The sequence below is a fragment of the Aethalodelphis obliquidens genome, unplaced genomic scaffold (genome assembly GCF_003676395.1).
Source record: "Aethalodelphis obliquidens isolate GAN/ISIS:26980383/991018 unplaced genomic scaffold, ASM367639v1 scaffold71, whole genome shotgun sequence".
In the NCBI taxonomy this organism is placed as follows: Eukaryota; Metazoa; Chordata; class Mammalia; order Artiodactyla; family Delphinidae; genus Aethalodelphis; species Aethalodelphis obliquidens.
In genome coordinates this window covers 9,831,016-9,844,743 of record NW_020838015.1, presented here as the reverse complement: position 1 = coordinate 9,844,743, position 13,728 = coordinate 9,831,016, and the positions used below count along the sequence as shown (strand labels likewise).

The following is a 13,728-nucleotide window of genomic DNA, read 5'->3' as shown; positions in this document are numbered from 1 at the left end:
CAAATATCAGAGGTGAGATTCAAATTCAAGCAATTGAATGCCAAAACCCATGCTCTTCCCCTGAAAAGGCAATAACTGAAGTACCCATTACATATTCCATATTTGTGTGAATTTGAGTGTGAGTGTGTTTGTTTAAAAAACAAAAAAACATAGGTATACATTCAGATGGTTCAAAGTTCAAAAGTACAAAGGGGTGTAAAGTGAAAGTTTCCCTTCTCTCTGGAGGCAACCCGTTGTATCAAATATCTTTTATATAGTTATAGGATGCCGTACTGATAAGTTAGCACAGTGGCTAAGAGTAACAGGTGCTGGAGCCAAACTTCCTGGGTTCAAATCCTAGTTCCACCACTTACCACCTGTTCAAATCTTAGTTCTACCACCTACCAACTGTGTGACCTTAGGAAAATTCCTTCAGCTCTCTGCACCTTAGTTTAGTCAGCTATAAAATGAGGATAGTAGTAGTACCTGACTCATAGGGCTGTTGTGAGGATTGATTGATTGATTGAGTGATGGCTGCATTGGGTCTCCGTTGCTGCACGTGGGCTTTCTCTAGTTGCGGAGAGCGGGGGCTACTCTTCATTGTAGTGCACAGGCTTTTCATTGTGGTGTCTTCTCTTGTTGAGGAGCACAGGCTCTAGGCGCACAGGCTTCAGTAGTTGTGGCACATGGGCTCAGTAGTTGTGGCTCATGGGCTTACTTGCTCTGTGGCATGTGGGATCTTCCCAGACCAGGGATCGAACCCGTGTCCTCTGCTTTGGCAAGTGGATTCTTAACCACTCTGCCACCAGGGAAGTCCCTGTTGTGAGGATTTAAATGAGTGATATATGGGAAGCTCACAGAACAGCCACAATTTAAAATGTTAGCTGTTCTCTCTATAATTGATATAATGCTTCCCTTCTATTTGTACACAATTCCCACATAATTTGGCATCTTGCATTTCTTACTTAACTAAGTATCTTGGCTATCATTACACAGCTCCATATTATGAGTAATGACAGCTACATAGTACTCCATTTTGCGGCTCTACCTGAGTTTTTTTAAACAGGCCACCAGTAATGAGCATTTGGGGAGTGTCCACACTTTACAAACAGTGCTGCAGTGTATTATCTTATACATACTTCTTTTAGCACATGTTTGAATCTCTCTGTAAGACAAATTCCTAGAAATGTAAACGCTGAGCCACATATATGGACTTATTAGTTTGCTACATTTTGCCAAATTACCCTCTACAGAAGTTATACCAATTTAACTTCCACTGGCAATGTATGAGAATACTTGTTTCTGGCCAACTGCTAATACTGAGCATTATCAAACTTCTTTATATTCACCACCCTCAAAGATGAAAAACAGTGTCTTAGTAGCTTTTATAGGCATTCCTTTTAGTATGAGTGAGGTTGAGCATCTTAAATTCCAGCTGTATTTATCCATTGGATTTTGCCACATGGCAATTGCCATTGACCTTGGTGGGCCTAGTTTTAGTAGCATGAAGGAGGCATAGTCCAATTAAGAGAGGACTAAGAAATAAACAGGATGTAAAAAGTTGAGAGTTGGAGTAGGCAACACTTTGACTAAGGAAGAGCGAAATACGGGAAATGGTTGGAGGGGGAGGGTTGTTTTTTTTTAAGTGCTTAAAATGCAGATGAGAAGAAACCCTCAAGACCCTGAACCATGTTTAAATTGCAGGGACTTTGGGCACTGCCAATAACTAGCTGGGCGACCTTGTATAAGTCGCTTAACCTCTCTGGGGACTAATTTTCCTCACCAGTAAAAATGGGGCGAATAGTCCCTACCACGTAGGGATGTTCTAAGGCTTAAATAAGTGAACACATTCAACAGTTCAGCAAACGGCCTGGCAAATTGTCCTACTGTAGGACCCAACGGCCCACCTCCCCAGATCTCTAGCTGTGTTTTCAGAGATAACGACCTTCTGAAAGCATTTTCACGGTTCCAGCCTCTGCAGTCTCTGGACTGGAATGGCTGCCTGCGAGGTTTAGACACGGCCGCTGTGCGCAGGCGCGCGCGGCGAGCGAGGCGGGGGCGCGAGGGGCGGAGCTGCGGCCCCCTGGGCTGTTCCGACGATCGCGCACCGCCCCCTCCGCGCCCAGCGCCCGCCCTTGCTAGCAGGCGCCTCCCGCCCCCCGCATTGCTGATGCTGCTGCTGGCCGACATGGACGTGGTGAATCAGGTACGCGTTCCAGCACCGCGGACAGAGCCCGCCGCTGGCCGGCCTCCTCGCCGGGGTCGCTGCGAATCCGCCGACTCTAAGAGGTGGTGGCCAGAATCCTAGCAGCGGACACCCGGTCCCCGGCGCTGGGGCTGGGGTCTGCGGCAGGCGAGGGGAGGAAAGGGGAGGTGGAGAAAAGAAGGAGTGCGCCCTTTGCCGCAGCGAGGGCCGTCCTCACTGCCGCAGCGGGGGCCGCCAGAAGCCAGTTCCTTACGGGCGACCGGGAAGGAAGAAGGGGTCTTGGAGCCAGGGTATGGGCAAGGAGGGAGGGGAGGGGAGAGTAGAAGGAAGATGGGGGGTGCTGCAGATGAGCTAGGAAATAGAGCGACAGAAGGCGTGGGGGCGGGGGTGAAGGGGAGGGCTGACACCTGCCCCTTCCAAACAGAGATGGTACCCTGATAGACGACCACCTCTTCCCCCAGAGCAGACCAAGGGGGACGATCAGTTTCGCTTCTCCCAAACCCCTAGTCCCCCTTCCCCCAGCACATATGCAGTGAAGCCATGTCCTAGCCCTCCTCCACCTTAATCAAATCAGTCCAGACCCTCTCTGCCATCGAACTCTTCTTCACCACCTCAGAACCTCGCCCATCTCTAACCAGGACTAACCCCTCCCCATCCTCATCACCTCAGACACCCCACCACCGTCATCTGACTCACCTTTACCGCTGCAGATCCCTCCCCCACCCTAGCAAACCCGACTCCCTCCCTGTTATGACTCACCTTCACCATCCAAGACCCCTTCCCCCACCCTAATGAACCCCAACTCCTTCCTCACTCTCTCCACCCGATCCCCTTCACCATCTGACTCACCTTTACCTTTTCAGACCTTCTCCCCTTCCCTAACTAGTCCTGACTCCATCCCCATCTTACTCACCCCTGACGCCCTCTGCCATCTATCTCACCATCTCCCCAGACGTCCCCACCAGCCCTGAACCCCGGGGACCTTCTCTCAGAGACCCTGAGCTCACACCTTCCCCAAAGTGTCACTTTCTCCTTTTCACCGCCTCTCCAAACGTCACTCCCTCCCAGAGATCACATGCCTTATCCCCAGGGGTCATTGCCTGGTGGCCTTGTCCCCCACCTCCCTCTCCATCCCCAACAACCCCACCCCTCCCCACCGTTTCTCTCCTCAGCTGGTGGCCGGGGGTCAGTTCCGGGTGGTCAAGGAGCCCCTCGGCTTTGTGAAGGTGCTGCAATGGGTGAGTGTGGTCTGGGCTGTGGGGAGAAAGAGGGAGGTAGTGGGGTCTGGAAGAGCAGGGATGGAGTAGGGATAAGGAGGGAGGGATGGATGGGTGGGGGGGGGCAGAAGGGGGTGGGGGAATTGGGCTCCTGGGTGAAGTCCCAGGGGGTTGAGGCCAGAGAACAGATGGGCTGTGATGTGACGCCACATAAGGCCAAGGGTACCCCCATTCTCAAGTGGAAGATTGCGACGTCCTACTTCCTCTCCTGAGGTGAGAGAGGGGCAGGGGAGGTGGAGACTGAAGCTGGTTGCTGCAGGGAGAGACGAAAAGCCAGAGAAACCCAGAGACAGTGAAGGAGACAGAGAGAATGGGAGATTGGGAATGATGGAGACAGAGATGGAAATACCAGGAAAAAAGTGATATGGAGATGGGAGAGAAACAAACAGAAAGAGACAAAGAAAAGGGAGACAGAGAAAGATGCACAGAGAACAGAGATGCAAAGAGAAACAGACACAGGAAGAGAGGAAGAGAAATGCGGTGGGGGAGAGAAAGAGACAGAGGGAGAAGAAGAGACCCTCCGGGAAAAGAGAAAAGGAGAAACCGATAAACAGAAGGAGAGGCAGGAGGGAGACAGAGAGAGCACCATAGAGATAATGTCAGAGACAGAGCAGGGAGATAGAAACAGACAGACCAAGAAACAGAAAGACACACACACACACACACAAACATTCAGAGAGAGAGAGAGAAGAGGCAGAAAGAGACACACATAGATACTAGAGAGGCAGAGAGAGAAACAGAGATACAGAGAGACAGAGACATCTGAGAAAGACAAAGACATATTGAGAAACAGAGACAGAGAGATACCGAGGGAAACAGACACAGAGAACAACAGAGACAGGCAGAATACAGAGAGAGACAAAGACAGAGACAGAAATAGACTGAGACAGAATAAGGGGAATCAGAGCATTATTGAGAGGTAGAAACCAAGAGAGACACTGGGAGAAAGACTGGAAGAGATAGCCACACCCCTCTAATCAGCTTGTCCTTGGGCCTCACTGAGCCCTGATTAGGGGGTGGGGGTGGGGACCAGTCCATCTGCTGCTGCCTATGCTGGGCCCCATCTGTCCAGAGGAGGGCAGCCCCATCCCACGTGCACACAGGCTCACCGTGGCCATCCCCATCCCTGCTGCCCAAGGTCTTTGCCATCTTCGCCTTTGCCACATGCGGCAGTTACAGTGGGGAGCTCCAGCTGAGTGTGGACTGTGCCAACAAGACCAAGAGTGACCTCAACATCGAGGTCGAATTCGAGTACCCCTTCAGGTGTGCCCCCACACTAGCCCACCCCTGGGATCCTGACAGACCTGGGATGGGGGTGGGGGGTGGGACCGGCCAACACCTCCTCCCCAGCGGCTCCTGCCCAGCCCCAACCTCGGGAGACCACACCCACTCAGATCACTGCACATGCACTGAGCACCTACCTTGTGCCTGGCACTCCTCTGGACATCTAGGACACGTGGTGACCAAGACAGACATAGGCTGTTGCCCTCTGGCTGTGTTCTAGTGAAGAGGAGGGGCAGGAGACTGGCAATAAACAAGATTCAAAATTTTATATATATATATATATATATATATGCACACATATATATATCCTTAAGGCAGTAGGTGCTCAATTAATGTTAGCCAATATTATTATTTAATTCCCATTCGTTCATCCCATACACAGTTTTTCAGAACCTATTGTATGTCAGGTACTGCTGAAAGTGCTGGGGATATAACAGTGGACAAAACAGACCAAGCTCCCTACCCTCATGGAGCCAACATTATAACAAATAAACAAATGACTAAAGAGGATAATTGCAGATTGGGAGAAATCCAAGGAGGGCATCTTCATGCAGGGTTTTATGATAAAGAATAATGAGGGGGTGCTGCTTAGCCATGGGTAAGGATTAAGCCAAATTAAACAGTTCTGAGAGTTATTGAGCTCATACCGTGTGCCGGGTGCTAGGTACACAAGAGTGAGCACAAGCAGGCAAGGTTGCTGCACTCATGGGGAGGCTTACCTCCTAGGAATGGGAAGACAGAGACCCACAGACACAATTTCAATAGAGGCTCCTGAGGCTCCTCCACTACTAGGACAAATCACATAACTGCTCTGGGTCTCCATTTCTTCATCTGTGAAAGGGGATAATAATACCCACCTTACAGGGTTATGATAAATATTAAATGAATTAATACTTGTAAAATGCTTAGCACGGTGCCAGGCACACAAGAAGCGCTCCATAAGTGTTTGTTAAAATAAGGAAAATAAATAAGTTTAAAGGACTCAGGAAAGAGATCAGGAATTGAGTTGGAAATTAGGGATTTTTGAGCACTAAGGGTAAATGTAGGCTCAGGGGATCACCCAGGGTGAGAGGCAAGACTGAAGAGAAGATAGGCCAGCGCAGGGCCTGAGCAATAATCAAAAGAAAAGGGGGCACCAGGGAGGCGTGGTCTGAGAGGCTGGGGAAGGGGGGGATGACAACCAGGGATCCACCAGTTCACAGAAACCAAGAGAGTTTGGGGAAGGAGTGGGAGCTGCAGCATGGGATACTGCTGAGAGCAGGCCCTTTGGGGATCTAGAAGACCAGAAAAATCTGTGGACACCCCAACTCCTCCCATGTCTAGGACCTCGGGTGCTGAGGATCTGCCCTTCACCCCCAAGCCTCCCAGGGGAAAAAAATCTTTGCCCTGTGTCCCCCTGACCAACCCTGCCACTGCCCCAATAATCCCCCCCAAAGACCCCTCATTCCCCCTAGAAACCCAGAAACTTAAACCCAGCTCCAACTCCTAGCTCCATCATTTAGCAGCCATGCAGCCCTGTGCAAGTAACTTAGCCTTGCAGAGCTTCGGTTTGTTCATCTGTAAAACAGGTATAATAATGCCTGCTTTAGAGAATTGTGGGGGAGGGTCATTAAGTGAAGAAATTATGTAAAATTATGTAAAATGGAGGTGATCAATAAGTGTAAGCCCTTCCCTTAGGGCCTTTGCTATACAAGGGCACTGGCACCATTTGGATCCTGCCCCCCAACCTGAGGCCAGAGCTCTGGGACTTCACCCTGCTCTTTCTCTCCACGCACGTTCCTCCTTATGACCCCTCTTCCATCACACCATAGGAAAGGCCTTAGCCTCACATGCCTTCCCAGTCTACAGCTCCCCCCCACCCCCGCCCACACCTCACATACACGAATCCTGTTCCAGCATCCCTTCTACCCTCCTGTCTTTCTGTCTGTCTCCTCCTATTTTATAGTCCCTGGGCTCTCCTCTGCTATGTACACATTTGTTTTTCTCTTGGGGACCTGAAGTGAGGTGGGGAGAAGAGTCAACATGACGTAAGGGGAAAAACACAAGGTTCAGATTCCAACTCTGTCATTCCTATACAAGCTGTGTGACTTTAGGCAAGTTAATGCATTTCTCGGAGCCTCTGTTTCTGCCTCCATATACTTCATTTAATAAACATTTATTGAGCGCCTACTATGTGGCAGCACTGTTCCAGGCCTTAAGGGTACAACACTGAACAAAACAAAGGAAAAAGCCCTGCCCTCTTGTAGTTACAAGAAAAAACAAGGAAAAAAGTAAAATACATGGTATGTCAGCTGGGGTATCACAGCTACAGAGAAAATGGAGCAAAGAAGGGGGCTAAGGAGTGCTGGGAGGGAATGGTTAGATTTAATTAAATAGATCAGGGAAGACCTCACTGAGAAGGTGACTAGTGGAGCAAAGCTTGAAGGAGAAGAGCATTCCAGTGCAAAAATCCTAGGGTGGGAGGGTGCCTGGTATGTTCTATGAATAACCAAGGGGCCAAAGTACCTAGGTTGGAGTGAGGGCTGAGTAATACCTATTACCAGCATGCTCTCAGCAATCAATGAAATGTGACTGGTACACAGTAGGTGCTCGTGAATGGTTATTTCCTCCTCTTCCTGGGACCTTGTCAGAATCTGGGGGACACCCATGACTGGGCAGGGGGGAGGGGAGGGAGTTCTTAGGGCCTGGGCCACACCTGCCCACCTCTCTCCACAGGCTGTACCAAGTGTACTTTGAGGCACCCACCTGCCAAGGGGACCCTAAAAATATCTTCCTCGTGGGGGACTACTCCTCATCGGCTGAATTCTTTGTCACCGTGGCCGTATTTGCCTTCCTCTACTCCATGGGGGCTCTGGCTACCTACATCTTCCTGCAGAACAAGTACCGAGAGAACAACAAAGGGCCCATGCTGGTGAGTTCCCACAGCCATTCGTATGCATACAGGGGCCAGGGGACATGGAGCCTTAGAGACACAGCCATGTTCAGAGGCCACGTCAAATCCCAGACAGGCCCACATGCAAGCGGCCCTGATAACAGCCGCACACATTACTGCTGCTGCTGCTATGAGCATCAGAGACACCGAATCAGAGTGACAGGGACACACCCACAGCCCACACAGAATCCCAGACACCTGGAAACTTGCCACCTCTCACAAAACCCTACAGTCTAGATGAAAGAAAGCAGCACACAGAGGTTCATTGTGACAATCATGCTTGTCATCACACCACACAGACACACTGATTCCTACACAGCTGTACTCATACACCCTCATCCCAGACACAAAATGACACAAATTCCCACATTCAGATAAAAGTGGAAAGACACACTACTTTCCACAGACTTGGCAACCATCTCACAGAATCACACACACACACACACACACACACGCACACACACACACACCACATACCACAGTCACACTCCCACACCCTCTGTCACATACACATACATGCACAGACAAGCCCAAGCTAGGAGGGCCACCTTCAAGTGAGTGTTGGGGGCTTCAAGAGCTGGAAAGGCAGGGGAGAGACAAGCCTCTTCTGGGAGACGCCCCTCCCAAGAAAGCCTGTGATCTGAGGAGGCCCCACAGCCCAGCATGAAGCAGCCCACTCATGGTGCCATCTCCCTCCCCCCTGCCCGGCCTAGGACTTTCTGGCCACGGCAGTGTTCGCCTTCATGTGGCTGGTTAGCTCGTCGGCCTGGGCCAAGGGGCTGTCAGATGTGAAGATGGCCACGGACCCAGAGAACATTATCAAGGGGATGCCTGTCTGCCACCAGACGGGGAATACATGCAAGGAGCTGAGGGACCCTGTGACCTCTGGCCTCAACACCTCGGTGGTAAGCCCTGGGAAGCTGGCTGGGCCAGCTGGGGAGGGTGGCTGGGAAACTTAGTCTGGCATGGGGAGTGGTGGAGAGAGAGAATGAGAGGAGAATTCAGAGGAAATCCAAGAGGGCTCCCTGGAGGAGGCATGCCAACAACAGAGCCTTGTAGGATGAGATAGCAATTGTAACCACTGTGACACCACAGACTGTCCCCAAAAGGGGAACGTGAGATCTTCTGTCCAGTTAGGTTTGGGAGACCTGGATCACAGGCTCAGCCTAGCCATGTAGAATCTCTGGCAACTCAGTAAGTACCCTCTTGGGACCTGTTTCCTTATATGCAAAATGAAAGAATAACTTGAAATGTTTCCCGTATGGACGCCCCCTACTGGCCAGAGTCAGACTGAGCTCAAATCCGAGCTCTGCCACTTGCAAGCTCTAGGACCTGAAACTAGTTACTCAGCTTCTCAGGCCTCAGTTTGAGCATATAAATTGAAAATAAGAGGTCCTGCTCCAAAGTTAAGTAGTGAACTAATAACATACAAAGTGCTTAGAAAAGGGCCTGGCACATGGTAAGTCGTATACAAGTGTTACAGATCCTCAGATTCCAACTCTTTTTTTGTCAATTGCTGGCTACGACAGATCTAAGATCTAAGCCACTAAGCCTCTGTGCACCTCAGTTTCCTCAGCTGTAAAGTGGAAATATTACTTTCCGTCCCCAAATTGAATTACATTGTATATATTTATACAAATGTATATATTTGTTTTAATATAAAAGCGTATATTTATATACTTTATACATGGGTATTTATACATATATTTGTATATACATATGTATGTGTATATATGCATCCATTAGCGGTATATCTACGTATTTAATAAAAATTTATGCTTAGCATTTTACTATATATTACAAAATTAGGTTTACTATATTTTGTACATGTATAAACGTGTACATATGCAAATACATAAACACATATATGCAATACTGATATATCTCAACATCCCCGGGAATCTGAATTCTAACACGCCCCACGCCCCCCTCCCCACCAAGGTGATTTTTGTGCACATTGACATTCATGCGCTGGGACTTGGAGGGTCAGGGTCTCGGAAACCACCACTATCCCGGGGCCCGCGAATCCAAGCCCAACGCAAGCGGCCTCGATGTTCCCCGGGGCCGCCAGGGCAATGGGCGCAGGACAACAGCCGAGCTTTGTCTCCCCGCAGGTGTTTGGCTTCCTGAACCTGGTGCTCTGGGTCGGCAACCTGTGGTTCGTGTTCAAGGAGACAGGCTGGGCCGCCCCATTCCTGCGCGCTCCTCCCGGCGCCCCCGAGAAGCAACCGGCGCCCGGGGATGCCTACGGCGAGGCAGGCTACGGGCAGGGCCCCGGCGGGTACGGGCCCCAGGACTCCTACGGGCCCCAGGGCGGCTATCAGCCTGACTACGGGCAGCCCGCCGGTGGCGGTAGCGGTGGCTACGGGCCTCAGGGCGACTACGGGCAGCAAGGCTATGGCCCTCAGGGTGCGCCCACCTCCTTCTCCAATCAGATGTAGTCTGGTGAGTGACAGACAGGCGGGGCGGCCAAGGAGGGTTCATGATCCTTTCATGGGCGGGTTAGTGAACCAATAGGAGTAGGACACTGGCCGGACAGGTAAGGATGGGAATTTGAAGGAGCCAATAGAGAGGCGGAGCTACGTGCTAGGGGCGAAAAACTAGCCAATGGTGGAGAGCAGAAGAGTGGTGTTTGAAAATAGGCAGAATGAAAAGCCAATGGGAGAGAGGTAGAAGTGCTGCTCTGAGGGAAGGGAGGGGAGAGAGAAGTGGGCAGAGCAACCAATGAAAGGAGGGAATAACAGGAGGACTTGCGTAGTGGGAAATCCGCTGGGCGCAGGAGCCATGGAGGGAAGAAGAGGTGGGTTTTATCCAATACGTTATGATAAGGCCAATAGATGATGAGGGTAAACGGGCTTGGATCATGAAGGTCAGACAAGATCACTAATCCGAAGGAGGTGACAGATCCGCCACCTCTCCGCAACCCTGGAGGCGAGGGAGGTAGTGTGGAATTTCAAAGAAGAAAAGGGCCCGGGCGGAGCGGGGCGGGGTGGGGTGGGGGGGGCGCATTGGAAAGTCTTGCCGGCCTTCTTGTTGGGCCTCAAAAGAGAAGCGAGGTTTCCCTCAAATGTGAGGGGGGAAGACGGGGAGTAGAGGCAGGCTGATGGCGTTAGAGGGGAAAGGCAAGGAGGTGGCAACACATGGGTGGAGGTAGCTTCTGGCACTTGGCCAGGATGGAAAGGGCAGGGAGGAGTTTATCAGGCATCCCATATCTAATTCACTAAAAATTCCTGTTGGCTCTACCTTCAAAATATATCCATAATCTTCCCACTGTCCCCCTGGACCTCTTCACTGGTTTCCACCCCCATTCCCATTATATTCTGCTCATGGCGTGGGAAACGATCCTGTTAAATCCTAAATCACTCCACGACCCTCCTATGCTCAGAGCTCAGAGCTCTACCGGGGCTCCCATCTCACTCAGATTAAAAGCCAAAGCCAAAACTATGACCCACGAGGCCCTACACAATCTAGCCCCACCCTTCACTCCTCTGACCTCTCACCTCCAACCACTCCCCCGCACTCTGTTCCAGCCACACTGGCCACATCAACGTACCAGGCACAGTGCAACTTCACAGTCTTGGTACTTGCTTTCCCCCTGGAGTTTCACACCCACACACACTGATAACCTTATCTGGCCAACTCCTTACAAGTCCCTTTTCTTACCTCTCCCTGTGCTTTTCTTTATCACAGTCTGTAATTATTAGTTTATATGTTTATTGACTGTCTCTTCTACTAGACTAGGGGATGTGACCATGACTAATTTATGCTATAGACACATCACCTAGAGCACTACTAATGGTAAGAAACATTTATTGAGGAAATAAAAGAAACAACCCAGCATGAGACATTTTACTATCATTTTACTCTTCTTCTCTGCTTAAAATCTCCAGTTGATTTATACCTTATCCAGAGTCAAAGCTGAAGTCCTCACAACCTTGTCTACAAGCTCCTATGTGACCCCATTACCTACCTCTCGGACATCACCTCCTACCATTCTCACTTGCTCACTCCACTGAAGCCCCACTGATCTCCTTGCTGTTCCTCAAACACACTAGATGTGGTCCCACCCCAGGGCCTTTGCACTGGCTGCGCTCCCTACCCGGAATGCTCTTCCCTCCAGTTATCTGCGTGGCTCATTCCCTCACCTCCTTAAGTCTTTATTCCAATGTCACTTCTTCAATGAGGTCTTCTCTGACTACCTACTTACTACAGCAACCTTTCTTCCCCTACTGTCACTCCTAATCCCCCTCGCCCCAGTCTACTTTTTGTTTTTCCATTTCACTTATTATCACCTTATGTCATACTAGATAACTTATTTATACATCATGGTAATTGTTTAAGTCTTTCTCCCTTGCTACAATGTAAGCTCCACAAAGATAAGGATCTTTGCTCTGCTCAATATAGTTTACCACCAATGAGGAGTACAGTACCTGTTAACAGACTTTTTTGGATTGGGAGAAGGGGAAACCATACTTTCTTTGGTACCTAATCTAGTGAAGGCAAGGTATATCTTCCCAGCAGGGGCAGCTGGGATGAAGCTGACCCCAAGACTATAAGTGAAGGAAGAAGGAAGGAAGAAAGGTCATGGCAGGTAGTGGGTGAAGCCAGGGCAGAGGCATAGCAGCCCAGCCCTTCCCTAAAGGCACCACCTGTGTCTGGACCCCCTCTCCTTTTGTATCTTTTGTCTCCACAGGTCAGTGCAGCCCGGGAGGACCCCGTTGGTAGGCAAGAGCTCAGGAGAAGGACTGCCCCCCGTTCCCATCCCTACACCCCAGGTCTCCACCCCTCAAACCAGGAGACCCTTAACTGTCTTTGCTGTTTATATATATATATATATTATATATAAATATCTATTTATCTGTCTGAGCCCTGCCCCCACTCCACTCCCCTTATGCATTAGGGACCCGATCTTGCATGGGCCCCTCTCTTACCCCTACCCCTTCCCCTTCATCCTTTGGCCCCTCTCTGTTCCCTGGCCCTGTGCCCTGAGGTTGGGGGGCTCTGTAAGGGGGACAGGGAGGAGACAGAAGGCTGTGTGGGGAGGGTGGGTGTGAGTTCAGGCTCTCCCCTCTCTCCCTCCCCTCCTCCCAACTCGGGCCTTGATTCCTCTAGCAATGCCTGAACAGGGGCCATTAGGGAAAATGCAACTCTGAAGAGAGGAGAAAGGCAGAGGCTGGGGGAGCTTGGGACCCAAGGTGGTCTTGGAGAGGACCTCTAGAATGAACAGGGCTAGTAAGCAGAGGGGTTGGGTTCCAGACATACTGGATCTGGAGTCTGAAGAAGAAGGGTGCCCTACAGCATTCTAGAATGGGGCTTAGAAGGAAGCTGAAGGTGTGGTCCTAGAAGGGGTGGAGCTTTGGGTGAGGCAGCGGGTGGGCCCACAGTGGGCAGGGGTTGGAGTAGGACAGGGTTCTACGGAAGGAGTGTGACTTGGGACCTGGACACTTGGTTTGGAAAAACGCTAAGGGCGTGGTTCTAGAAGGGGTGGGGCTTGAAGCAGGCTGTGGGTGAGGCCCCAGAGTGGGCGGGCCTTGGATTGGGACCAGAATCTATGGAAGGGGTGTGGCTTTGAACACTCCGAGAGACAGAGTTTGATTCTAAAGGGGGCCGACCTTGGGCAAGGCAAGAAGTGGAGTTCAGGAATGGGCCAAACTTGGAGTGAGGTCGTGGTCCATGTTCTAGACAGTTCAGGACTTAGAGTGGGGCGTGCATGGTGGTTTCTGAAGGAGCAGCCCCGGCCCCGCAAAGGAGCAGTGAAGAAAATGTGTTTTAAAGTGGTTGGGCTTGGCAGTGGGGAGGGCGAGGTGAGAGGCTTGGTTAGGAGCTGAGGGATGGGTTTCGTTAGGGGTAGGGGGGAATATCCTTGGCCAAGGCTGGGGACTGAGGAGGCCTGGGAAGAGCTGAGAGATAAGACTTGGAGGGTAAGGGGTGGGATCCAGAGAGAGGCACCCCCCACACCCTTGCCTACCCCGAGATGGGACAGCTAGGCAATCAGAGGACAGAGCCAAAGGGTCTGTGGGGCCGACCTACCCTTCTCCCCCCCCCCCCCC

The 13,728-nt window shown here is 50.9% G+C and overlaps 1 protein-coding gene across 1 annotated transcript; it reads left to right on the top strand.

The window, feature by feature from the left end:
- Nucleotides 1-2,167: 2,167 nt before the first annotated feature.
- Nucleotides 2,168-12,544, top strand: SYP (synaptophysin). The gene is made up of 7 exons (XM_027091312.1): nt 2,168-2,185; nt 3,358-3,423; nt 4,601-4,725; nt 7,462-7,657; nt 8,392-8,583; nt 9,793-10,123; nt 12,372-12,544. Exons 1-6 carry the CDS (start codon nt 2,168-2,170, stop codon nt 10,117-10,119), a joined length of 924 nt encoding a protein of 307 aa, XP_026947113.1. The 3' UTR covers nt 10,120-10,123; nt 12,372-12,544.
- Nucleotides 12,545-13,728: the final 1,184 nt, after the last annotated feature.

What these genes read in the sequence shown, in the direction of transcription:
- SYP (XM_027091312.1), top strand. An exon ending in GAATTCGAGTACCCCTTCAG is followed by an intron (nt 4,726 to 7,461) that starts GTGTGCCCCCAC and finishes CTCTCTCCACAG; the next exon opens with GCTGTACCAAGTGTACTTTG. An exon ending in ACAACAAAGGGCCCATGCTG is followed by an intron (nt 7,658 to 8,391) that starts GTGAGTTCCCAC and finishes TGCCCGGCCTAG; the next exon opens with GACTTTCTGGCCACGGCAGT.